Source organism: Cyprinodon variegatus, unplaced genomic scaffold (assembly GCF_000732505.1).
Source record: "Cyprinodon variegatus isolate N-32 unplaced genomic scaffold, C_variegatus-1.0 Scaffold1193, whole genome shotgun sequence".
Classification (NCBI taxonomy): Eukaryota; Metazoa; Chordata; class Actinopteri; order Cyprinodontiformes; family Cyprinodontidae; genus Cyprinodon; species Cyprinodon variegatus.
In genome coordinates this window covers 141,595-169,319 of record NW_015151646.1, presented here as the reverse complement: position 1 = coordinate 169,319, position 27,725 = coordinate 141,595, and the positions used below count along the sequence as shown (strand labels likewise).

Here is a 27,725-nt window from a genome sequence, read left to right as displayed (position 1 = left end):
TGTATGCGTATATGTATGTATGTGTGTATGCGTATATGTATGTATGTGTGTATGCGTATATGTATGTATGTGTGTATGCGTATATGTATGTATGTGTATGTACATGTATGCATGCATTTGTATATATGTATGTGTGTGTATATATGTATGTGTGTGTATATATATATGTATACATAAGTGTGTGAGATTTGTTTCTGTTTATAATATTAATATCTAATAGCAAAATATATAATATTTTGCCTAATACAACCAACAACATTTCATATATTATATAACTTCATGTACATATTATATCCAGTATGACATTTAAATGGTTTTGATTCTAAATATAAATATGTAATCTAACTGAAAGGTCTTAGAAATAGTTTTTTACTTTCCAAGAGGTTATGACATGTAAGAGATTGTGAAATTATCATTGACTTGTCTTACATGTTATTAAAATCACATATGAGTTGCCTCCTATTTATTCTGACAGCAACTGTCTGAATTATGGTCTGACCCAAGATGGCTGCCTTCTAGCCTCTTCAGCCTATAGCTCCCAGCAGCGTCTGATTGGGCGTCAATGTATTGATGTCTGTTGACCAAGTGCTCCATTTTAGAGTTGAAATCTGACTTTATATCCACAATTTATAAACACAAAGCTGTACATAACAGGGAAATAGCAGTAGTTGCAAACTAGTTGAAAATTTAAATTTCTGTGTTCAGTTTTTAACCGGAGTTAATTCAAGCTTCACTTTCCTCAGTGTAATCAGTGAAGCTGCCATTAGCTTAGCTCATACAAAGTTCCAGTTTTAACATGAATCATTTTAAAGTATATGAATACTGCTGTCAGAATACATTCATATCTGAGCTAAACTAAGTTATTTAATCATTACTTCACTTAACAATTTTAATTCTTTAAGAGAACAGCTATTAGCCTGAAGATGCTTTGCTAACATTACCAGCCACAACTAGGAAGTAAATCGTAATGTATAAAGAGGCGGGATTTCCTGAAAAGTAGCGGATTACAGAAAGTTTACTTTCTCAGGTTGGTTCCTCCCTCAGAGTGATAAAAGTTTACATGAGCTACAAAAACGGGTCCACAGTAGGAGAGAATGTACAGTAGCATAAATCACGAGAGAAGGAGCATGAACTGATTGTTGTGACCCATTTGGAGCCTCATGACCCAGTCACAATCCAGACATATCCTGCTGAGACTGTGTGGCAAGGCTTAAAAATTAAAGTTCACAGATGCTTTCCATCCAAACTGATTACATAAACATGAGAATGCACACAAGCTTTGTCCTGCTGAAGGTTGGTAAGGCTGTCCCATTAAAAAACTTGCGACTATTATTAATGGGACATTCAAGGTGAAATGGGACTAAATATGATAAACATCAAGGGTCCTGAAGCTGGTTCTACAAGATGCTGAAAATGCCTCCCAATAGAACAGTGATTATTATTTAGAGTAAATCAAATGTATATCAGCTAAAATATTAGGTGTTGGTATCTGATCCCTCTGCTCTGCGTTTCTGTTCCCAGGTTGGTGGTTCGTCAGCACATCTGAGCAGCAGGGATGGGTCCCGGCCACATACCTGGACTCCCAAAATGGGACCAGAGACGATTCAGATCTGGCCACCTCCAGGACCGGAGAAGGTTTGTGCACTGAAACATTATTACTGTCATAAAGCACAAAAACACATAAACGTCAGCGTGGCAGACTCGCTGTGGGGGAAATGTCTGCATGGAAGACGCAGACATTTCTCAACCGTGATGTTTTTCCTGTGTTTGTTTTCCACATATAAATCTGAGGCTGAAAACAGCCTTAAAAAGTTAATCCTAAACACACCTCCAGCCACACATTTGGATCCTTTGAGGCTGTAGTCGCAGCATTATGGTGAAAGGGTACCAGACAACAGCCAAACAGGCTGCAATACTTTGGCACCAGAGAGAATTCCTCCCAGTTTCCCCAGGAGGCTCCAACTGTGCAGGAACCTCGTTTTGTTGTGACCCTTTTCTCCCAAATGTTTAGTCTGAGTGCTGACATGAAGCATTTCACCACTGTGTCACAACACTCCCCCCATTTTGTGCTTTTAGAGTGAGGGAAACTCATTGAGATATATAACGTGCAAACACACAAGTTTGCATACATGTCTGCTGCTCAGAAATCCTAATAAAACTTTTATCTGAATGCAAACAGTTTATTTCCTGCAATAAATCCAGAATGCTGCAATAGTTTATTGGGATGTCAACTGCCTTCCGATTAACATTTTCTCTCTCGCTACACACTTTGCTGGTTTTTGCAGATCCCGCAAACCCCTTTTGGCTAGAATAATGACAGCTCCTTAACAGGAGAAACCAAAACATACATATTTTTTTTGTCTTTAAATGCTTCATAAATTCAAATCTTAAATTTCAAATAATGTATAGCAGTCAGACACTTTAGAGCTAGATTAATCTTTGAAGGAAGTTTTTACTAGGTATATACAGAGAATGTTTTCCAAATTTGGAGAAAGCTTTTCAAATCCATGAAAACATGTTTTACCTTTCATAACTGTCATTAAAGTATTTGTTAACTTAACTGATACAGATAACTTCGGAGTTTTGTAGTTAGAAAAGGTGTATACAAAATACAGTAGCAGTCATAAGTTTGGACTCAACTCAAATTTTTTCTGTTTGGATTTGATTGCCAAAATTAAACTCACAATATAGCCCTGGTTTATTTTTAATCACAATAGGACCATTGACAAAATAAACTGAGAACTAAACTGGGGAAACACATATATAATGTGGTTGATAAACCATTTAAATTTTCGACCCAACAAATAGCCTCATTTAGCTTTTATAACTGCTTAAAAAACTCCATTCATTCTTGAAATCCAATTGTCACTAGAAATTTCTACTTGTCTTTCTGTCAACATCATAGAGGTTTGCAGAATTCCTGGGTCCTTTATTCTTGATTTTTCAAGTTCATTTTGTACCTTTTTGTTCTGGTAAAGGTCAGGGGTTTAGCCAAGTCTTCATCTTTAGCTTTACTCCTAATCTTTCTTGACTGAATACCTCTGTGCTTTATTGCTGTATTATGAACGGCTGTGCCATTAAACACAGTCCACAGTGAATGGCATGTAGAGTACCTGTGCCATCATGGGTCTGACCTCTTGCTTAAAACACCCCTAGACCACCACACTACCTCCACCGTACTTAACTGTGGGAACAAAACATACAGGAGTGAAGCGTTCCCCAAACATCTGCTAAAATTTGAAACTTTGTCTCATCTTTAAACAAACTCTGTCTGGCTTTCATAGTGGTACTTAGCTTGTGTATACTTGTCCTTTCAAACCAGATTCCTGTAGTCTATGCCGTACAGTTTCCACTGAAACATCACTGCCTTTGGTTGAGTTCCACTGAGCTCTTATTTTTGGGTCTGCCTTTAATCTATTCCAAAGACTGGTGACTCTGATAAACTTGTATTCAGCTTCAGAAGGTATTCTGCCCTTCCCTGAAGGAAAGCCGTCTTAAAGGTATAGAGGACTATGTTTTATTTCCAGGTGGATCATCTAAAGTGGTCCTTCTAACTGTCAATTATTTTGGTGATATGTTTACATAAGGCAATCCTACAAGTTCGTCCCGTTAGCTACGTTTTCCTGAGCATGCTCACTTTCAGGCGTATATCTGTGGTGAGCTACGGTTTCAGATAGTCATTGAAGCTCACCTTCCTCACCGCGGTTCTTTGAAAATGGCTGAAAATGGTCGTAAGAGAAAAAGTGTCTACGAAGTGTATGAGAAGAAAAGAAATGCCTCAGAAGATGCAGATATATTCGCTGTTGCTAACCGACAGCAACGACTAATAACAAAGATGGCGCAGGCACCGCGCAGTAAAGAGGAGTTATGTAACCAACAAAGTAAAAAGTAGTGATCATCTGTCTGAACGGTCAGTTAACTGAGTTCAATTTAAAGTCCCTTATACAGTCCCCGCTCAATATAGTGATTGAGGGATTTAGGGGTTAGTGCGGACGTTTGGGCACAGTAAGCTTGTATAAGCAACTTTCTTAATTATGGCATATTGTACAGTTTTGAGCTTTGTCTTTTATAATCTGAAAAAAGTTGAGTTCTCATCACTCATTAAAATCCTCCTTTCTTTATATAAACAAATTCTCATGTGAATTGGCAACAAAAATCCCAGAAAGCTAGATTGTTGATTGTTCCAGTCGATGAGAGAAGCGTTTATTCTCTGGTTAGAAAATGTGCTAATAACTTAATTTTGCTTTCATGATCTACTGTAATGATTGAAAGAGAAGGGTAAAAAAACAAGTAAAAGCTGAGTAATATCTCAGCAAGTATTGATGCAAGACTTCATCAAAGCTACAATTATCAGACCTAAGATTGGCGTTGACCTGAATCAATACTCAGCTTAATATTACCTGGGCAGTACCTCCACTTTTAGTACCTCTGTGTTTGCACACATCATTCCTGATCTCCTTCCCTCAGATCACCCTTTACATCTTATTATCTCCATGTGGTCTGTAACCTAATTCCGCTGACAGCCTGGTGCGCTGGAGAGAAACCGACAGGCACATCTCTGCTGAAATTACCTCGAAATAACATTTCCTCTCTATGCCTGAGCTGATATTTCAATTAGGAGGTCAAAAAGAGCAAGGCGGAGAACAGAGGGATTGCTGCTGAGGCAAAGAGGAACCAGAAGAAAGGCGATGACACGTACCAGAGACAGAAAAAAAGGGCAGGACTGATGCTGAAAAGACAGACAATAGGAAGTCAAGAAAGAATCAAAGATGAGGGGAAAAAAGAGAAGTTGTTCAGTTAATTAGATCTCCACATTTCTAAGACAGATAAAAGACAGAAAAGGCCTAGATTAATTGGTTAGACTGCTGCAGGTTAGAGTGGGGGTAATCTCCTTCTTTTTATGTTGATTCACATATGTTAACATTTTAGAGCTTCCTTCAGAAGCTGAAGCAACAACCTCTTCACCTTAAATCCAGTTGCAGAGATCCATTTGTCTTTTAGTTCTCTTTGCTCTTTCTAAAGAACAAAATCCTCAAAATCCTTGAACTCTATAAAGGGCTCTAACTTCTCTAAATTAGAGCTGGTGTGAATACCCAGAGGGCATTAAGGTTTATGGTTTCTTCACCTTGTACAGTGCGCTCCTACTCTGAAAAAATAATAATGCAAAGCAATGTACCCTGCTCAGAACAGACAGCCCTACCCTTAGACAAGCCTTCCTGGAGCCATTTTGTTTAAAATAGCATGTGGTAGTAGAACATCAGCTCTCCCAAAGAAGTCACCGCCTCAAGATACCAAGGCATGCTGGAGAGAGGAGTTCAGTTTGGTTATGGTGTGAGCTATGAAGTCAGGATTCTGCCAAAGTGCTCAAACGTAATGCTCATTCAAGCAGTTTTACTTAAAACAGACAAATGCTCTGAGCATGTGTCTGAGACACGAGCTACAAACTACTGTCCACATGAATGTTTTATGCCTGCAAATTCAATACCATGAAGTTTCCAATTTGTGGGTGCACACATTGGGCCCTGTTGTGCTCTCATCAAACTTTGACACAACCAACCGAGGGAGTAAATTGCATGTGATTGGTTACTTTTCAGGAAATCCCAACTCTCAGGACATCTAGGGACCATCAATGTACAGTACTTTTTGAGGTGCTTTGTGGACAGTTCTGAGTGTGCTACTTTTTCATCCGGTAGACCCCTACAAAAGGGTGTATCACCTATATAGTGCTGTAGGAAGGGGTTAGAGCTTGACTCTAGTGATGGAAAGCTTGGGTCAGTCTGCTCAACAAAGCTTGAACCCTTTTGAAGCAGAAGTGTCGCTGAGAAGTGCTTTGGGCACACCCCAGTCAGTGATTGCGAGTGAGGCCGCATCACATCACACTTCATGTTGAGTTTAACAGTAAATTTTAATAGTCTGGGCGGTCCAATACTACTGAAGTATTTGAATGCTTCAAAATCACTATTCAAAACATGTTTTGTTTTCCATTTACACTTTTATTCGAAGACAGGGAAAGGAATTGATTCAGAGTAGTTTGCTACATACACATCGATCTAGATCATCGGCACAGACACACACATCACAGACTTGCACATGTCTGTTCTGCTATATAGAGTGAGGACCATGTGTTGACTCCAATTGACTTCCATTGATTTTCAGTCATTTTCAACCCTCTGTACGCCCTAACCTTAAAACTAACACTAAACCTTACCATTACCAATGTATAACTCACCCTAACCCAATTGAAACCTTAGCCCTAAACATAACCGTTAGCAAAATACCGTCTGAGGACCTGCAGAATGTCCTCACTTTGCAACAATTGCTCCTTTATTGTGATGGTGAAATGGGAAAAAATGGTCCTCACTCTTGTTTCTATACAAGTTCACCTATACCCACCACAGTCATCCACTGATTCATTTTTACCAGTTCACCATTCACACAGACAGTTAAGTTCTGGGTTACAGCTTAGATTAGGTTAGTTTAAAAGAAAAATACACAAATAACAAAATAGATTAGGTTAGTTTAGTTTATACATAAAGAAAAATTTGAAATGTGTGTGGCTGAGTAAAGTGACAAAGGGACATGAAGGGAGAGCCAGGGAGATACATAAACCACTACACTATTTACTTATTGTTTATATTTCTCCTTTATTACAATCATCTTCCTCAGTCAGAGCCATAGGAGGAATGTGGAGAACCGGTGGGAACTACTGGACAGCAGAGTTGGTTTGAATAATTTAAATGATCAGAATGATCTCAACTAGATAGTATTATCATTATGAATAAATGCCGTAATACAGAGCGTTCTGAACCTGAGCACTGCAAAAATGTATGGCCCAGTATCCTGAAGAGGCTTTTGGAGGTTTTTCTGGAGCTCCTTTATGTGGCAGTCTACTCCGTACAGCCATGTACCATCCAGGGAGACTTTTCCTTCAGAAAAAATATCACAATTTCTGAGTGAAATGTTATCATTCCCAATGATTATTATATAACACCTTTATTGCAGTTTATTTTGTACTTGCTAAATGATCAATGTGGTTTACACTAACGTTGCTCAATCGAAACGGTAAGTGTTAAAAGCTTCAAAATAAAAAAAAACAAAGTGCATAAAATTGTGCTTTGAAGTGCGTCAAACAAGTTCCAATTTCCAGTGAATAAAGAGGTTTCTACTCCGTAGTCCTTCATTTTTGTACTTTTTTTGCTCCTAACACCAGTTTATTTCCTCACTTTGCCAAACCGCTTCTTATACTAATCACTTATTTGCAACTTTTCTTTTTTTTTGTTGTCTTTTGGTTGCTGCTGCTCACCATCAGTCACTAAGAGAAGGAAGGCTCATCTGAAGAGGCTGGACCGCCGCTGGACCCTCGGTGGTATCGTTAACCGCCAGCAGAGCAGAGGTGAACATGCATACACGCCCCCCACCAAGAAACCTGCAAAAAAAGAAGTGAATGGAGAATGAAACAAAGATTGAAAGATACACCTTATATCTCTTATGATAGAGCAATCTCACACATATTCAGTTAAAAATCCATAAAGACATGGCTCAATCAGGAACAGTGTGGTTAGATTTCTTAACATTTGCATACAGTTGTGAGAATGTGTGAATTAAAATACATTTTTAGAAATTTGCTGAATTTTTCAATTGGAGCTTGCAGCAGAAATATAATTTAGGGTTGAAACGAGTCCGTTACAGTTGTCCTCTACCAGGCTGGTCTTACATAATTGCAGGCAAAGTTCTGTGATTTTTCTTTTTTTTTTCCTAGATTTTTTCATAGGTTGGTAAAAGACCTACTGTATGCATTACATCTTATGTCCTCATAAATCATCCTACTGTAGGCTTTGTTTTCATTTTTTACTAAGTCGCTCTGGAGATCTTCAAGGACTTTCTATAAAGAAAACTGTAAATTCAAAATTGGATACACTTAACTTATTTCAGTCGGAGATTTATTTTCTCAAAACTATTGTCTGAAGGTCTGTTCAATCTGTCAAGTCTCCTACGTAAGGTAGAAAGGAAATATTCAGCAGAAGGTTTTGTGTCTCTGAGTTAAACCTGTTTGTCAAATTAATAGAGTGGAAATAGAGTCTACAGGGGAGGAATCTCCATAACAAAAATTGTTCTGCCAGCCTTTAATATACTCAGCATCTTCCTCCTCCTGTTAACTCCATCACGGCTGCCTGGTAATCTATGTCTTATTTCAGCAAACGTCTTCGCTTTAGATGCGTTTCCACCAATGTTTTTATGCACATATTGAAGTATCACATTAGATGAGCTTGATGGAAACAAGTAACATTTAAAATCAACTTACTAAATTTTGCGAAAAACTTTTTTTCCCCGCTTATTTAAAGTGATTTTTGGACTTTAAAAAAAATAAGAGGAGATGGAAACCAGTTCTGATGTAGCGAATGTTTACCTCACATGACTGATCAGCTGTTTCTGCTACCAGCTTCCCGTTAGAATCACACAGCAGCAGTGCACACTTCCTTTGCATCCTTGCCCTCATATAACTGGGGGTTGTACCAGTGACTGTAAATTTGGAAGTCAGGGCTCAGATTAGTTTTCCCCTGATGTGAGCCCGATCTGATCTTTTCCTTCACCCATTATATCCTTTCTCAGCTCACGAAGGATAGCATATGGTTACCTGCATCGGGTTTCTGCTTGAATCCTTAAAGCAGCGGGTTTGGTGAGCATGGGTAATGTCAGTGTTGCTGCTTGATCAAAGGAGAGGTTTTTATTGAAGAACAGGGAAAAGTTGTGAAAATCATCTTTTTTATATTTGAATTTTATTAATAGAAGTTTAATTTATAGGTGAAGAAAGGGAGCACAGCTCAGACAAACCTTCGTTTAAACCATTTAGGTTTTTTCCAAGGTTTAACCTGCTTTCTGAAGGTTTGATAAACCTTACTTTTGATCTGCAGAACATCTAAACAACAACGGCATCTCTCTGCTCTGATCCACCTTAGTGGTTCTTCAGTCTGGTCTGCAGAGCCCCCTACCTCACCAGATGTTTGTCCCTGAAAATTGCTGTTTGGCTCAGAGATGAGTTTATGGGAAAGTGTAAAAGTGGGGCTGCAGTCCAATCAGGAGACTGGTTTTAATCACACCAACCTCAGCCCTGTAGTGCCTCTGAAATGAGTCACCAGGCTAGCTGTCGCCAGCAGAGACTGAAGCCATTAAACCTTCTTGGAGGCCTCCTTCTTGAATTCATTTTAAACTTTACTGGGTACCAGTTAAACTGACATACCTCTGCAGCTCAAATGAATCCTGCTTTTACTTTCACTTTTATGAACATGCTGAATGAGTGAAAGTTTTTAGGACAAGTTACTGGTTCTGTTGGAGGTGTGTTACTGTAAAAATGTAATTATTTCTCCCCACTATCATTGCATGCATGCCAGGGCATGTGTGTGCAGACAAGCATGGAGCGAGCAGTGGAAGAGCGCAGGGCGGTTTTCAATTCAAAGGATTTCGCTCCACTCCAGTTCGTTCCGAAGCACACACAATGTCAGTTAAAAATGATTGATTATAAAATTTGTAAAATAACATTTATTTGATTTAAGTGTGTTTTTTTTTTTTTTTTTACTATACTTAACTATACAGAGTGGGTTTACATAAAGTGGTCATTTTAGTAAGAGCCTGTTTTTAAAATGGATGGCATACATACATTATACGCTATTCTCTTAATGGGATGCAAAGTTACCTTTTTTAATGTAGTGTAGTAAAATAAATTAATAATTAAATAGGAAACGCGGCACAGAGAGTTTTTCGATTGGAGCGTCCTGGCGCAACTTTGAGCGGCAGAGCGAATGAGTAAACATCCTCCTGAACGGGGCTCCGTTCACATGCTCTGATGTGTGCTCTGTGTTTGTTGCAGAGCAAACAACACAATACAAGCCTGGATGCAATCATCTGTGTTTCCTCGGTTAGGAAAGTTTTCACCACTCTGTCTGTTGCATTAATCTAAGTTTCACTGGAGTTTTGGGTGCATTAACCCCAATAAATTAATTTATGCCAGGATGAAAAACTTAGAGACGAGCAAGATGTCAAGAACATCTCAGAAAGAGGAACTGAGTTTTTGATTATGTGGACCACAGACTAGTAAAAGCTGTTTTAATGGGAGCTGACACCAAAGAGCAAGTGTTGGTAACATGAGTGAAGCACCGGTGGTAGAAGGCCTAAACTTAAACAGTATAGCCAGTATAACCCGGTCCAATTAAAAACAACCACAGCTGACACAAGTGCTGTACCGAAAAAATAAAACGCAACAGATAAAAAAACAAATCAGCTAAAAAATAGGTAAAAAACAAATTTTTTTTAAAGGGTCTATATCAGGGGTAACCAATTAAAAATCAGCGGGGTCCGGTTAAAGAAAATCATCAACCAGTAAAAGTCCGGAGACATTTTTAATTAGAATCTGTTACCTAATTATTACTTAATTATTACAGAATTTAACACTGAAATAAAATGGAGTTATTATGCATACATGTTGTATATTGACTTTTATATATATATATATATATATAAAAAATATATAAAACATTTTAAAATCTAAAGTGTTTTTTGAAGTCACTCAAGCACATATCAAGGTGCTCATTTTGAGCCTGAATCCATATTTATTTTTGATTCTGTTCATGGAGGAGAATCCTGCTTTACAGCAGCAGGTTGAGTCAAACATACTCTAAATGTGCAGGGTCATCTTTGAGCACGCTATTGCACTTTTATGTCACCAGTTCACCACGCTTCTTCCAGCAGTCCATACTTTCTTTCACGTTTTCTCATCATTGTTACCCATCGCCCGGCTTGCCACAGGTTTGCCTGCTGTGTCTAAAAGTAGCAACAGCAGCAACCCAGACTGACAGCAGCTCATTGGATCATTTGTATCACATACAGCCTGTTGCTGGAGGGCTTTACCGTACAAACAGGAGAAGCGGCGCAAGTGAAGTTAGACACTGCCGTCTGACAACATTGGATAATTTATAAATGTCAGGATTAGCCAGCAGGTGGATCTGGATCCAGAAAGCGGTCCGCTAATCCATGACCTCTGCTCTATATCATATAGAATCCACCTGTAAGAACTATTTATATTGTTGCAATGCTCTTCTTGATCAAAATCAGGCCCAAAGTAGTATTGATGATGCGTGTCTGAGTTGACACCATTTGCAGCAGCTCCTTCCTGTCCTGAAAAACAAATCTCCATCACTGTTTCATGTAGCGCAGTGGTTAGGCGCCCCCTCCAGGAAGCACCTACAGTAACCACGCTACGCCTGCCCTGTAAACCACACGCCCACTTTCTCTGATCTGGGAGCAGGGATGTGAGCCAGGATATGATCATTTAATTCAAACCAAACAGGATGGAGTCTAATATAATGACTCCATTAAAGCTTTAGAAATAATTAGCAGTGTGTAATAGACTCAAGCAACTAATGAACCTCTGCTGATGGAGATCTGAGGACATTTAAAATGCTCAAATCTATACAAAGAAAAGTGTAAACAAATGTTTTTAGTAATAAATGACTGTTATTACTTTTTTAAAGCTATAAACAGTGAATATATCCATTCTATGCAGCATTGTTGTTTGTGATAAGCCCACATGTGTCCTGTTTGATCCCCCCTGTGCTCCGTCACAGCCAGGTAAGGCTGTCCCCTCCTCTCTGAACCACTAATCAATCTCAGCAGTCTCAGAACCACTAATCAATCTCTTCTGTGTTTGTGTTTGGACCTTTGTAAAGCCATTAAACCCCTAATTTGATTTAGAGACTCCCGCTGACTGCCCACTTCTCTCACTGAGCTGTTGTTGGAGCTCTGAGGCTCATGGAAACAAATGCTGGTCTAATTGAAACATCTGACCACATAGATGTTTGATCTGCCATGAGCCTTTGGGTAATAAGAAAATAGATTTCATGTGTTTATGCGTGATCAGATCATTGGAGAAACTCCAGATTCTCTTAGAGTTAACCTGGTACCTTTCACTTCCTTTACCGACTCACTTTGCTCCATCAGGCTAAGGTTACACCCTCTCTGGAGGACCAGTTATATTCTCTTCATGTTTTTCTCATCTGTTTCTGGGAGGCTGGATTTGATTAGCCTTCAGGTTTCTTAGTGTTCAGAAATCCTTTAGTGAAATTTGTTCCATTATGTTTGCAAGCAAAAAAACATGTTTAGTAAATGTAAATAAAAAAAATTCAATGAAATTTAAGCATTGGCATACACATTTTTTTTTTCAAATTGTTTTTATTGAAGCAAATGGTAAGATAATCCCAATAAGGAATACAGTTCGCTTTTTTTTGTGTGGATAAACATATACTTATGCAGGTATAACTTCTAATATATATACACAAGTACACATGTTGAAATAGTCACACCTACTACATATACAAACAATAAAAACAAAACAAAATAAGAACAATAAAAGGAGAGAACAAAACACCCCATTCCCACCCTGTCTCAGCCCAACATGTTCAGCAGAAAAATTAAATAAATAATAATGATAGAAGAAAAAAATCAGCAAAATGCAGCAACAGGCACATATATTAAATTAGGTAGGAGCTCCAAATTTGAAAAATAAGAAAGAAAACTCTGCCATTTTTGGAAAAAATTGTCTGTACATCCTCTCTTTGTATATTTAATTTTCTCAAGTCTAAGGAAAAACACCATGTCCTTAAGCCACTGGGTGATGGAGGGATATCTAGCAGACTTCCAGTGTAATAATAATGAACATCTTGCAATTAAGGATGTAATTGAATTTAATACAACTGAGGAATCAGAAATTCCAAATATGGCAGTCAGTGGACAAGGCTGCAGATTAACTCTGAGAATAGCAGACATAACTGTGAAGTAACCAGACCAAAAAAGCAGCCAGGTCAGGGCAAAAAAAACAACAACATATGACTAAGATGACATGGAGAGTCCTGACACTTGTCACATTTGTCTTCAATTTCTGGATAGATTTCACTGAGTCTGGACTTAGAGAAACAGACTCTATGAAAAACTTTGAATTGAATAAAACCAAGACGAGCACAAGAGGTAGTAGACCGCATGCTGTCAATTGCTGGCATACACATTTAAGAAAAGATCCAATCCAGCAATGAAGCTTTGAAAAACATTTTAAACCAAAAGAGTTTCTGAGAGTAACTTTGCTTTTTTCTCAATTTAGTTATTTTATTTTCAGATTTTTTCAAACATGTTTCCAAAGTTATATTTATCTAATTAAATTTTATTCATTTGACATATTTTTTTTTAAAGTTTCCTGTTTTTAAACTGAGTTTTAGTAATTACAATATTTTCAAATTTTGTTTCATATTTCCTTTCACTTGAAGCCCAAAACAAACTCGCTGTTAATCACAGATTGAAAGTGGAAATGTTATTAATGTTCATGCAGAACTCCAGAGGAAATGTTACTTGCTTTGTTAACATTTTGCTATAAAATGTTAAAATGTTATTTGAAAAAAAAAAACAATTAATAAAAATTATTTTATAAAAAAGTATTTAAAATATAAAAATCTTAAAAAATAAAGTTTAAACAAATAAAAACTAAAAAAAAAAACTAAAATCTGTTTAGCAAAAAATAAAAATGTAATAAATCAAAATATAAAAAGATAAATTTGATTAAAAAAAAATAATATTTCCTTTTGTTTCATGTTTGCCTGCCCTCCATCAGAGCCATGGAGGGACGTCGTTCCCTTACAGGGTCTTTAAGTGTTAGCAGAGCCTGAGAGAGGAGTAATACCTGTGTAATAATTTGTGAAGTAACATTTCAGCCCTTAGGTATGAATTCAAATTGAAGAGAAATGTCATCTCATAAGAAACACAATGTAGAGTAAATCCTCTATAAAAAGGGCAACTTTTGAAAGAGTTTGACCAGATGGAATTTTTAATGCAGGACCATTTCTCCTCCAAAAAGTAAAATCTTTTGTTCTTGTTTTGACTCGTTACCCTTCTTCATCAACAGAGGAGAAATATTTGACTGTCCAGCCGTACACCAGCCAGGGGGCGGATGAAGTGAGCTTTGAGAAAGGGGTCACCGTGGAGGTAATCCAGAAGAACCTGGAGGGCTGGTGGTACATCAGGTGAGTCAACCAAAGGGAAATGCACCTGTCTGAAGATGATTGTTACCATAAACTGGGTTATGGGATGTTCCTCTGTGATCTTGAGGGCACTAGATTTACACCCATATATCTGCTCTTAATAATGGAAGTATTTTAAAACATGTTAATATACACCAACTTTGTTAGGATTAGTTTTTCTTTTTAACTACTATTAATATTTTCTTACCCTACTTACAAACTTTTAGAGTAGGTGAATGTTTTTATCTTCTGGATAATTGTACATATACCTGTTTCTTTTAAGTGTCCAATTTTAGTTCATATTAAAGCAAATTAATTTGGCGTAGGTAAAATATTTTATTGTGAAAGAAGTGGGAGACAATCTTGTGTCGAAATTCTGGATCGCCGCTCTCAGAGCTCCAGCATCATCAGAAACTTTCTGTTCAACTGTGCAATTCATCCGCTGCTGATCAGTGTCCTCTTTTTGGTCCTCAGCCATCGGCTCTTTTTTTTTTTCTCTTTTCCTTACTTTAGTACAGATTTGACGAGTCACTATGGCAACAGGAAGTGCCTTTTTCACACAAACTAAACATTTTTATGCGGAAATAGCAAAAAAATGGGGATAGTGTTTAAAAGACAGAGCAACGGCTGCAAAGGAGAGGAATATGGAGAAGCAGAAGATTGCTGCATGAGTTAATGCTTTCATTTATATGTAGTCCTCTATGGCAGGCTGTTTTTATATTTCTTAAAAGATATCTCCTCTCTATTGTTTCATTTGTCTATCACTAAAAAAAAGTTTCTTCCTGATCAAGATCACATTCCTAGATGGAATAGTAAAACCAGATTTACTAAAATATTTTTTTTTTGCAGCAGAAACTGAATTTCAGAAAGCAAAAAAACCCCAAAAAAACAAAACAAAATTGCACTAGTAAGAATTAAGTTTACAAATTTTAAGAGGCCGTTAGGACATTTATGACTGAATATGTATTTATGAGATCTGAATTTTCTTTCTTTCTGATCAAAATGATACAAATTACAACCAGTAAAAATAGGAATATGGAGATCTGAAAGTCATTCTTGGCATCCAGATTTCGATAAGACATTCGAGGTTGCTTGAGAACCCAAATGCAGAGATCAGGAGGCAGAGTTGAGTCTTGCAGACTTAATAGGCAACTGAGGCAGAAATCCAAAAATACTGAGAAATAAAATGCAGATAACCAAAATGTCAAGGAGAACTCTAGTGGGGATCCAGAGATCAGACAGACCAGGAATCAGCAAACACAACAAACCAACACTGAGTGACTGCAGAGGTGGAGTATTTAAGGGGAACAGAACAAAGGATGGACTAATTAGCTGAATATGGAGCAGGTGTGAGTGGAACTAACTAGAAGTAAGCCAAGTGGAAAGGAAACAAGCACAAGGAGACAACAGAGAGTAACTAAAGACTGCTTGAATGTGACGGAAAATAAACCAAAGAACAAAACAGAACAACTGAAAACTGAAAAGTCAGAGTCCCAAATGGGGAGAAACATAACAGCCAAAGGTCAAAACAGGCAGCAACGCATCCCTGAGCAACAAATATTGGTGATATGGAGACGACTATAATTTCTGATAGCTGTTTAACACCATATGATTTTTCAGATGTTAAAATAATCAGTTATAGCTTGGTATAATGTTGATTCAATGTTAATTAAACAGTGGCATTTAAATCATTGGTATTTTATCAATTTTGTAAACATTAGTTAATTCAAGTCAACTACTGTGTAGTCTGTATAATTTTCCCTTATTTATAAGGTCAATGCATTTCTGCAGGGCAAGTACAATAACCCAAGTCACCTACTTTGTAGTCTTCCCTTAGCTCTCTACTTAGTAGATATTTTTATATTTGAGGGAAAAATATTCCTTCTTTGGTACTATATGCACTGTTTTTATATTGTTTGGTATATTTTTATCTTTAATTGCAGCTTAATTTAACTCTTTGTACTCTGCATAAGCTGCTTGAACCTGAATTTCCCTGAAGGAGTATTCCCAAGGATAAATAAAGTTGAGTATAAGTCTAAGTCAAATTGGTTAAAATTGGGTGATTGACTGATGGCTGATGCACCATCTTAACCAAAAATCAAATTTTGACCATAATTCAACATTGACTTTACATCTTTTTCTTTCTGAATACCTGTAGTTGATTTTATCAAAGTAAACCAATGATGTGGTGCATTATAAGCCAAGTAACCTTTATTTATATGGCTCTTAAAAACTATGTGTATCAAGTTTGCAATTACTATTTAATACCCTGTGCAATAGTTACTTATAATCAATTATACATTAAATTCATTACTCTGAGTGAAAATGTGGGAATTATTGTGATTTTTTTCCCCCCATGTAGTCACATCCTGATGTCAAGATAAAACTGTTTTCTTTATTTTAATTCCTTGTTCTCTTGTCTTTCATGTTTTCATTCTAACTAAATTTATATGACATGTATTAATTGTAACCCAGTGTTACGGAGACATTTATTATAACCAATCTCCTAAAGAACATGCAGCATCAATTGCTTTATTTACATACACTTTATTTGCAGAGCTTTTCTAATTAACAAAGAAAAAACAATCAGCAAGATGGGAATAAAAAAAACATCTTTTTGTCTGTTTCTCCAACAGATATTTAGGGAAAGAAGGATGGGCCCCAGCTTCCTACTTAAAGAAACTAAAAGATGACTTCTCGCCTCGCAAAAAGACCCTGACAGGCCCCGTGGAGATCATCGGAAACATCATGGAGATCAGCAACCTGCTGCAGAAAAAGTCGGTCAGCGAGAAGGACATCCAGACAGACGCAGAAGGAGGCACCACGCTGGAACGCCACATCAACAAGAGCGAGATCAGCCTGCCCATGCCCTACAACTCCGAAATCAATGCTGAGACGGGCAGGAGGCTCAGCGCCGGCCGGGACACCAACAGCCCCTGCCTGGGGATAGCCGCCAGTTCTGCTCTCAGTGAGAATAAAGCCAGAGGAGAACCCGGGTCCCCAGCTGTAGCACGAGTGGCTCCACACAGAGTGGAGATAGGTGAGGGTTTTTGTGGATGCTGAAGCCGATTTCATTTTTTACTTCGATCTATTTATTGACCCTCAGTAAAATGAAAGTAGGGGCTGTTTTTTTGTGTAAAAATAATGGATGCCATCTTTTCTGTGTAGGCTTCGAAGCTGTAGGTAAGAATGACTTGTGTACATGATAATGGTGATAAAGGGATTTATGTTTGCTATGCTAACCTGCATGGAGATCTAACCTGATGATTATTTGAGGATTTGTGGGTTTTAATTCCTCTAAAAAACTAAGATTGGCTCACGAATGTATTGGTTTGTTTTTTTTTTTCTTGGTTTAATTGCTGCTCTGTTACTCTGGCCAGACTGAGAAGTTTTATTATGTTCTTCAGGGTCTCCAAATCTGAGGCAGAAACCTCCTCCAAGAAGAGAAGCCAACCTGGTGAGACATATCACTACTAACCTAACCAAAGAAATACAAACATTCTTCTTTTTAATTTTGTTTTTGACTACTAGATAAACAATTTAACCAGTTTTACATTTTGTTGAGTGGGTCCATCTCCTCTACCCTTTCCTAGGGCCTTCAGTTACCCAAGCCACCAGAGCCCCCTGCTGTGGAAGCAGAGTATTACACCATAGCAGATTTCCAGTCCTCCATCTCTGATGGCATCAGTTTCCGTGGAGGACAAAAGGCTGATGTAAGAGGACAGATACAGAGTGTTGCTGCAGAGATGAGAGAGAGCTGATTGCATATGTATGTCAGCTGTGTGCGACCTTGAGACGTGTTTAACGGGATCAGGTTGAGAGTTTTCTCTGTGGAGACTCGGGCAGAAAGATAAAGACACCATTTGAGATACCTCAGGGGGTTTATGGGAGGAGTTGGGATTATAAAAAAACACATTAAACATCATGGGGGTCGTCTGTTCAGGCAATTTATTAGCATTTAATAGGATATTAGTGCTGCCAATTTTTTTTTTTTTAACCCATTTACCAATTAGCTTTCTGATTTGAAGATTTGTCTGAATGTGTTTTTTTTCCCTTCTGAACTGTTTGCTTTGTTTTTTACAAAAAAAACTTTATTGTATCCAAGAAATTTGAATGAATTAGGTTAATTTCAATTGCCTCAATTTAAAACACATTTCATCTGCAGGCTCTTTATACAGACAAATCAAATTATGCAGACATATTGGTTCAAAATGTCCATCTAAGGAAAACCAGCTGATTGCTACCAGTCTTTGCTGGATCTGTTCATCCTTAATGAGCTTGTAGAGCAAGTAGATATTCACATGTACTTTGTTGTTGACTCTACAGCAATTATGCAGTGACAGTAGAGAGGAAAGCCTCCCTTTTAACAGGAAGAAACCTCCACTGGAACCTGCCTTAGTGTCAGCGGACTTCTGCTGACTCATGGTTCAAGGAAAAAGACGCAGACATACAGAAAGAACATGGAAGCACTGATCTATGCATACTTTCTATGTTAGAAAGAGTAAAACTAAACTAGCTCCATGGTTGGCTCTGTCTAGTAAATAAACATGTACGATATGCGAGTGAGTTCTAAGCCAGTGTTCATGTTGACGGGATAAAAGGAAGTAAATAGAGTTAGTCACAGTACAAGCTGAGCCCAAAACCAGGTGTGAGAAACAGGACTAAGCAGTAAAAAATGAGAACAATTCTATAATCACACTGCAAGAAATTTATATCTACATAACTCATTGTTTCTTAAGATAAGTTCATTTTTTTTGAGGTAAGTGAGAGACTTTGCCAATGTAACAAGACACTTTGCAATAAAAATAAAAATCAATCCCATTGTCTTATTTAAAGTGCATATTATATTTAAAGTGCATATTGTTTTATTTTAAGAGTAAAAAATGTCATTCCATTGGCAAATCCTCTTAGTCACAACTCAAATTAAGGGTAAATATACATAATTTAAGGAATTTTTTATTTACCGTATCTCTAGATCGTTTTTGCAGTGCAGAGCTGTTGATGGCAGCAGCCCAGCTGATATTTCTCTCCAGGATGGTTCCACAGCCAAACAGGAACAGACCAGATGAAGCTACTATGATGAGGAAAAGCAGAAAGAACAACAAATTTTGGATTTAAACGAACAAATACTGCAGAACATGAGAAAAAGAGACCAAATGAAGCAGACTGATGGAAAGTGGCCCCTATGTCCTCTAGCAGTCTAAGGCTATAGCAGCATAACTATAGAGATAGCTCAGGATAACCTGAGTCACTCTAACTAACTTTAGTCATTGATAACTAAAAAATCTGCCTCCCAGATCCCAGGAAGGAGATGTAAACAAAACCCCTATAACTAAAGGTCAGATATTCTAAGAATAGATATAAAATAAACCAAGGGAGGTCTCCATTCTACACAAATAAAAAGAAAAATTAATCGTTCCTGTTGCAGCTCTTCTTAAATTGTCTTGCATTAGGCATATTTATGAAGAGACAACTTGTTCAATTACTGAGTGGATCAGATGATAAAAAAGATATTTATCTGCATGAGTGTCAGAAATGTTTATAATCACAAGTTACTTTGACTACTTTGAAACAGGTTTCTGTTTGTTTTGCAGGTTATAGAGAAGAACCCAGGAGGTTGGTGGTATGTGCAGATTGGGGAGATGGAGGGCTGGGCCCCCTGCTCATACATCGACAAGCGCAAGAAGCCCAACCTCAGCAGACGGAGCAGCACTCTGACTCGACCCAAGGTTCCCCCGCCAGCTCCTCCGGTGAAAAAACAGGACTCTGAGGAGGCTCCTCAACATCAAAATCCTGTCATTAAAGCCCCAGAGCAGCAAGGCAGACAAGTGTTTGAGGAACCGGAATACGATATCCCTGCAGTCGGATGTGAGGGCGAATCTGACGCTGAGTTTCTGAAGAACGAGCGCTCTCAAGAGCTGAAAACCAACAATGCGGTCACCGAAAAGTACCATAGCTCCCCTCCTTCAAGTAAAGCTCCGGCTCCAGTATGTAAAGCGTCCCCGGTTTTCGCTCATCGGAGAACCTCGTTCAGGTCTGTGGAGGAGGTCAGTAAAGAGGAATGTATCTATGAAAACGACGGCTTCAGGCTGAACAGTGGGAGTGAAGGAACCAGAGTTAAAGGCTCCAGCGAACCCAGTTCCCCTCGGAGCTACCATTCCTCAACAGTCCCACGGAAACCCTCTGGATCTTCCCCTTTAGCTGGTTTATCCAGGAAAACCGTCACCCCAGAGATGAGCAGAAGAAGCCAGACTCTAGGCAGACATGTAGACATGCGGTCTCAGGACAGCAGCCCTCACTCTTCATCCGACGAACAGGGTAGAGGAATAAAGAATAGTCCTGCCCTAAAACGAGATGTGGAAACAAGAATTGGCCAAAGCCCGTCCACCAGACCCAAGCCCTCTGTCAGACCTAAGCCCCTCCTGACCAAGTCAGAACCCCAGAGTCCTGAGAGAATGGACATCAGCTCTCTGAGACGGCAGCTAAGGCCTGCCAGTCAGTATCGGCACAGCCTCAAACCGACCCGTGGAGACGACTCGGAAACAGCCTCTGTCATCTCCTCAGAGGGCTCCATGTGTTCCCGCAGTACGTCTGATCTGTCCTCTGTATACTCTAAAGGGAGCCGAGGTGACTCAGACGTGGAAGGCCCAGCTGTGTACCGCTCTGTAGATGTTTACAAGAAGGTCCAGGACTCTGAGATCAGCTTTCCAGCCGGGGTGGAGGTGGAGGTTCTGGAGAAGCAGGAGAGTGGGTGGTGGTACGTCCGCTGGGGCTCAGAGGAGGGCTGGGCTCCCTCCTACTACCTTGAACCTGTCAAGAAGATGGCTGATGTCAGCATGTTGGATTCGAACGGAAAGAGAAACGGGGGCAAAAAGTCCAACAGCCTGGAGAAGAATGAGCAGCATGTTCTGGCTCTGAACAACATCAACATTCAGGGTCTAACCCAGCAGCACCAAGGTCTGAGAGGGAATTCTCCACCAATTCCTTCAAAGCCCCCAGGAGGGTTCTCTAAGCCCTCTGGATTGGTAAACGGAGGTGTACGGATGAGGAACGGCGTACGGCAGGTGGCGGTGCGACCCCAGTCCGTTTTTGTGACCACATCACAGACGTCTAAGGATTCCCACTACATGACCGGTTCCTTGAGAAGAAACGAGTCCCTTGGCAGAAGCGACCACTACAGCTCCGGTTCAGCAACTCTTGGAGTTCGCAGGAATGCCTCTTTCAGTACCGTCCGTCCACACGTCGTTGTCGAGAGCCAGACGAGGCCCGTTGAGCGCTCCGGACTGGGCTGCTCAGGAAGCGCCTTCAGCACCAACAACGTCCCGGACGCCCTGAGCAGAGTCAGCCAGCGCAACGGGATCCCCGTGTCCACCGTGCGCCCAAAGCCCATCGAGAAGAGCCAGCTCATCCACAACAACCTCGGCAGGGACGTGTACGTGTCCATCGCAGACTACCGTGGCGACGAGGAGACGATGGGTTTCACTGAAGGAACATATCTGGAGGTGTTGGAGAGAAACCCCAATGGATGGTGGTACTGCCAGGTACAGGACAGCCTGCTGCCCCGCAAGGGCTGGGTCCCGTCTAACTACCTGGAGCGGAAAAAATAGAACCAGGAGCTTCACTACAGCTGATGTCCTCATTAAGCCAGGGGCGGAGAGTCCCTACGAATGTTACCCACAATCCCCCTGAAGCAATATGTCCTTGATAATGTACTTATGAAAAGGAGGAGAAGGAGATGGAAGGGATGTTTTTTAGTGTTGGTTTACAGATAAGTTTTCAGAGAATGAGAGAAACTAGACCTAAAACTTGAAGACCTTTGAGGCAGCAAGGCTGTGGAGGACATTGATGTACCGAGGAAGAGCGAAACCTCTTAAAGCCAAGCAGGATACTGGCTCGCTGATAACAATGGCCAATAAGTGCCTTTTGTGTTTGACCACCCGGCGGCAGAAATTTGAATCAACCAAATCTTTTTTTTTTTTTTTTCAATGAGTGCCATAGTCCTGCGAACACCACCAAGAGTATTACCATTAGCTATTCAGAGATCCGTTATTGAGTCCAAACAGTTTCTGTCCAGAATCCAATAACTGGCCTAATGAACCAAATGAAGAACATTAATTCATTAAGGAGATTTTGTTTTTTCATGAATGCCTCTGTTATATTGTTGCGTTTGATGCAAGTCTTCCTCTGAGAATTATTTCTGCCGTCTTGAAACATCTGATTGAAGTTCAAGCTAACTCTGAACAAACAAAAAGGGTTGAAAAAATGTTTATGTTTGCACAAATTGGCACAAAGCGATGAATACATTCCTCAAAGATGTGATGATCTTCAGATATATACTATATATAAAAGCTTTTTCCTTTAAGACCAAAAACCCATTGCAAAATAATTACTTTAAAAAGAGTTTTAGCTCCAGGATATTTTGGTTTCTGATTGTATTTTTGTTTTTATGTGCATAAAATAAAGCTGCTGTTGGTGCAACATGTCAAATAAATGCTGGAAGTGAGAAATAAAAATATCCCAGGGACACACCAAAATGTGAACACACCAAAGAGGAGCTTCTTTTCATTGGGAGAAACATATTTTTCTATATTATCTATTATTTATGGATTAAATTGGGACGCATTGAGTATTAAAATAAGGACACTTTTACTTTGTTCCTGGAATTGACTTGAGCTGTTTTCACAAAATTATAAAACCAAGGAAACATTATATCAAGATATTTAATATTGGTTTCTCTTACATTTATATTAGTTTAGAAGCTTTTATTCAGTAAAGTTTCTTAATCTCCTTAAATAAAACTTAGCAATTATGGAAAAACACATCATATGAATATCCCACCACCAGAGTTATTATTGAACTTACAGATTTATTGACTGATGTTCAAGACTGCTGAAATACATTTTCTATCACACCCTTTAGGCTACATGTGTGTTTTATTTTATTTATGTTTCTGCTGGACAGTATCATAATCCTTAACAAAGTACATTAACTGCTCAAAGTTTATTTCAACAAAACCATACCATTATTCTTTGCTCTGTGATCACACAACGGCAATAATGAAGAATGAAGTTGTTCTGTTTTGTGAAATTAATGCACTTTAAAACATTTTTTTTATGGTGCATTAATGTAAAGATGCAGTAAGTACTCAGCATATTATTTATTACATATTTTTTGTTTAAGTATTTAAATATTTCAGCTCCAATGCTGCGTCAGCTGTTTTGGTACAATTGGTGAAACAGAGACCTCTTGTGGAGGCTGTGAGGTACTACATCATTTGCTACCTCAGTGCAAAAATAAAATGCACTGCTGGTCAGTGAGTATCTCCAAGAAATCTTTATTGTTCCTTTTAATCAAAGTGCAGCTAAATTTACTTGATTAATTTGTTACTATTTAATTTCTCTTATCGGGCACTAATTTATTTTCATTTATTTATGCTGTGGCCTGCAACTTTAGCAAATCACGAGCACTTCTTTCAGCTTTATTGGTCTTTACATAATGCCTGATTTAAAGCATATTTATTATGAGATTTAGATTTTTGTTTCTTGCATGATTTGACAGTCAGCATATTCACTTTGTTAAAGAATCTTCCCATCAGAATGATCTGACTCTCTGCCTCATTCAGAGTTTTATACTATATCGCAAGGGATGGTGTAATGGAAACGAAGAATTATGGATGGATGGAATTGGAGTTTGGTTTTGTAGGAATAAGGGAACTTTTCCTCCCTGCTTTGCTGATCTTTTAACCTCCAGCCTTCATGAGTTACCATTATAGTTAAAAGTACAAGATCCTGATATCAAGGCACTGAAATTAGGTTCCTTCAAGCAAGGATTCAAAATGAAATGGACTTGGTTTCCAGTGTAAAGGATCTTTTTTATTGTCACCCTTTACAACCATCTTTACAGGGCTTTAATGTGAAAGGTCAACACAGAGTAAAGCATAACTGCTACGTGGAAGGAGGTGTAGGCTTAGCACACTATGTAATAGAAGCGATTAGCTGAGGGCCTCTGGCTATCTGCTGCCCTTCCCTTTCATCCTAACAAGCAACCAATCATTAACGGCTTCTAGTGCCATGAAACCCTAAAATTAATAACCAGAAAGGTGTTAAACACATTTTATTGCAGTTACTGTAAAAAATATGGAAAATTGTTTTTCTTTCCAAATGAGCTCAGTCTAACTGGATGCAAGCTTCTTTGATCAATGTGTCTTGAGTCTTACCACTGATTTTCTGATGGAGTTTAGGCTCTGGACATTGACTCGGCCATTTTAGTACCTGTATGGGCTTTGATTGTAGCTCCAGTCTTAATATTAAGGGTTGTTGGAAGAGGAACCTTTGCCCTAATTTGACAGATTTTACCCATAATAGGATTTCCACTTATTGCCCCTCTGATTGGGTTATAGATTAGTTCATGTTTTGGATTTTTGTGTTGAAACTTCTACTTGATTGATTCTCCCACCTGAGCCTTGAATCTCTGCAGCTCTCGACCATCAGTGCTCTTCTTTCTTACCATCTCCACTTAGAGGGACGCTGATTTCTTAGTAGCTTAACTTTTAGACCAGGGCTCTGCAAAGAGCCATTTGGTCATGAGTCCAGCTAAATAAAAGTTGTTTAGAGCTGCAAAAATGACATGACCATTTCATGAAACTCAACTTATTTTCCTTTGCAGAAAAGTTGTTAAATTTTACAACAGACAGCAGTTTATTTTCATTTCTTAGTTTTTAAATTAGTAAGAATAAAATGTTTCATAAAGTAGAAACACATATTTTATTCGACAGGATATTTAATGTCCAAAAAAAAGAACAAAAAAAACAAAACAAAAAAAACCCACATAATTTCCAAGGTAATTACAAGACAAATAGACTTGAAAACATATTCTGTTGTAAAAATTCCCTTCAGATGTTCTCAAAACTTCTAAGGTATATGTTATTATACTATTTTGAAAGCTATTAGGCTCCCATAGATAGAGCCACTTGTGGCTCAACAGCTCCAGGTTACAGATGATGGTTTGACCGGAGGTTGTTCTGGAGCCTAATGCCGCCATGCTCATTGATCTTCATGATCCTGTTTTTTCTCTACAATCATGACAAACCAGAATCAGAACAGCTGCTTACTCAACTTAAACGTCTCTGATGTGGATCCTGAGCTTCTAAAAGTTCTACATTCATGCTCTACTTTGTGTTGGCCTTTTTACATGAACCCATATGCCTCCCAAAAGCATCAAGGTTTGGATGATGACAAACTGTAAAAAAAAAAGAAATATATGGGTTTTACCTTTTTGATCTAAACCATGATAGGCTGGGATTAATTTGGACTTTAAGGGAAAATAAACATCCAGATTTGATTTTGCCTTTTAACTGAAACCACAGTGAAGATGCTGATTGGTCCATTTAAGACGAAGGCATTATGTAACGTGTTGAATCACTCGAGCTCATTTTTACGTCAGCATATCGCTTTGTTTGATCGCTTTGAACCTCTCGTTTAAAGGGAATATTTCTCTACCAAATCTTCAATTGTTTGTGCAGCATTTATCTACGCTTTAAATTTCTCCCCCGTTTCTTTCTTTTTTCTTTTTTTGTATTTGTCAAAAGTTGAAATGTAACCCGTGAGGATATGTGCAATAGACAGAACAGTGCTGCAGATGTCTGCTGGGGACTGATGTCCTGGATCTGACCGCCGGTGCTGAGCTTGTCTGAAATAAAAACACATCGGACCAAAGCAGGAAGATCTCTTCTGAAACTCACTCCGGAGTCACATCACATCCATCTGGCAGCCTCTCCACACTCGGAGAACCACGGGCCCTGTCTTTAGGGGGCCCTCGGCGGCCCCCCTGCTTTGAGCTGTCACGTTTGTGCCTGAATGGACTTTTGATTTATTTCATGTGTGCTTGCTTGTATTTGTTTTTTTTCACCCTCCCTCAACCTGCAGAAAGTCTCCGCTGACATTTCCCCCCTCCCGTCGCTGTCAGACCCAGTCAGAGCTTCTCGCAGCCGTTCGCCACAGTAAAGGTGACATTTGGAAGCGCAGGTGATGGCGCGTTTGCTGACGTCAGCTTCAGAGGCTCAGCCATAAACAAAAGACCTGAGAGATGTTTCCTCCTCCAGGCCATTTCAGTTCAGCCCATCAACCTCCTGGATGTTCACCAAAGAGGAAAATCTGTTCTTTTTCTGAGCGCAGCGTCCCCTGATGTGCTACAGGTCAGGGAGCACAGCTTGTTAGGGGCCAGAAATCCTCTAGTTTAAGTCCAACTCAAGTTAGATGAAGAGCTGGAAACCATTCTCAGGCCTAAAGGTGGATGATGTCCTCTAAAGCATCTAGATTTAATCATCTAACAGTGAAGCCATAAATTCTCCAGTAAACACAAATAGAAATATGATCAACTTAGGATTAAACTAATTTTAAGTTTTTCCCCCTAAAAGTTTAGAAACGGTAACATGTTTTTGGAAATATATTGTTAAACATTTTGCTGCTCAGAAATCTGAAATCCGGCTGCAGTATAACACAGCATCATTCATTTACATGAAAATGTTTTAAAGTATTTCATGAACATTTAGAAAAACTGAGCTGAATACTTACTTATAAGCAGATTCACCTTAAGTTTTCAATTTAAAAAACATCCAAAAAGTGATGAAACTTTGTTTTTCGCAGCTCTGCTGTAGCATCTTCATCTCACAGGATTCTTTCCTTCCTGGTTTGCGTCGAAGGAACTGAACCGTTCTTCCAGCTGAAGCCCCTCTGGTCTCGTCGTCTGGTTTGGGGTTTAAAGGAGAACTGGGAATGGTGCACAGCTTCTTTTCCATCCTTCAGTAATACCCTTACAGCTGCTGCTATATTGGATTTTATTTTTAGCACCGTCCCTCCACACAGTTAAGCTTCCTCTTCCTCATAAAGCTCCCTGGTTGTCTGTTTGAATGTTGTTCAAAGTGTTTTTAAAGAGATGGATTTAGTGAAGGTGTTTTCAGGTTTAAGTTGGAGGTAAAGGAGGGTAAGCAGGAGGGAGATGTAAGCATGTTGGTCTGGGTTCCTCATTCAAAGCTTTAAAACATCACTTACTGAGTCCTTTACATGCTTTAAATATGTCGGTTTAAAAAGATAAACACGAACGAACCGATCATGTTTGACTTCAGATTCTGCATCTCCCTGATTGGTTGTATGGACCGAGTTTAGTTTCATTATTGGTGCAAGCAGATAAACTGTTTTGTAAATGAAAATTTGAACAGAAATATAAAGAAATGATTATGGAGTCCACGATCAACCAACAAACTACTATAGGGTTAAATCAGCCTGCCTCAAATATCTCCAATATTGGCTTCCTGGCAGAAAATCTCTGCTTCTGTTTCAAGTTGATTAACTATTTGGGTATTAATAAATTGTTCTCATACTCTTGTTCTTTATTTGAGTAATATCACTAATCAGGTCTTTTCTACCACCAAACACTACAAAGTAATAAAAGTGTGTATGATTCATGCCAATATCCAATCAGGTCAGTATCAGTATTGGCCAATACTCGAAGCTGCAATAACGTATATCACATTGAGAATTAAAAAATTTGAGATCCTATTGTTTTTTTAGATTATTTTTTATATGTTTTTTTCTAATTTTATTGTTTTTCATTTTTTTTTTTCAGATGCCGAAGACAATGTGATCTGTGAAAGGCTATTTGAAAAGAATGCAG

The 27,725-nt window shown here is 38.7% G+C and overlaps 1 protein-coding gene across 5 annotated transcripts in view; it reads left to right on the top strand.

The window, feature by feature from the left end:
• LOC107102049 (SH3 and PX domain-containing protein 2A-like) overlaps positions 1 to 24,488 on the top strand; it is a 70,637-nt gene extending 46,149 nt beyond the window's left edge. For 3 of the 5 annotated variants that reach the window (XM_015401210.1, XM_015401207.1, XM_015401206.1), the window contains 8 exons: positions 1,522 to 1,635; positions 7,310 to 7,393; positions 13,940 to 14,057; positions 16,691 to 17,094; positions 17,223 to 17,237; positions 17,462 to 17,511; positions 17,648 to 17,767; positions 19,649 to 24,488. In XM_015401210.1, the coding sequence (XP_015256696.1) occupies positions 1,522 to 1,635; positions 7,310 to 7,393; positions 13,940 to 14,057; positions 16,691 to 17,094; positions 17,223 to 17,237; positions 17,462 to 17,511; positions 17,648 to 17,767; positions 19,649 to 21,661 (2,918 nt within the window). In that variant the 3' untranslated portion in view covers positions 21,662 to 24,488. The remainder of the gene's footprint in view (positions 1 to 1,521; positions 1,636 to 7,309; positions 7,394 to 13,939; positions 14,058 to 16,690; positions 17,095 to 17,222; positions 17,238 to 17,461; positions 17,512 to 17,647; positions 17,768 to 19,648) is intronic. The other 2 variants (XM_015401209.1, XM_015401208.1) reach the window with 1 other exon arrangement.
• Positions 24,489 to 27,725: the final 3,237 nt, after the last annotated feature.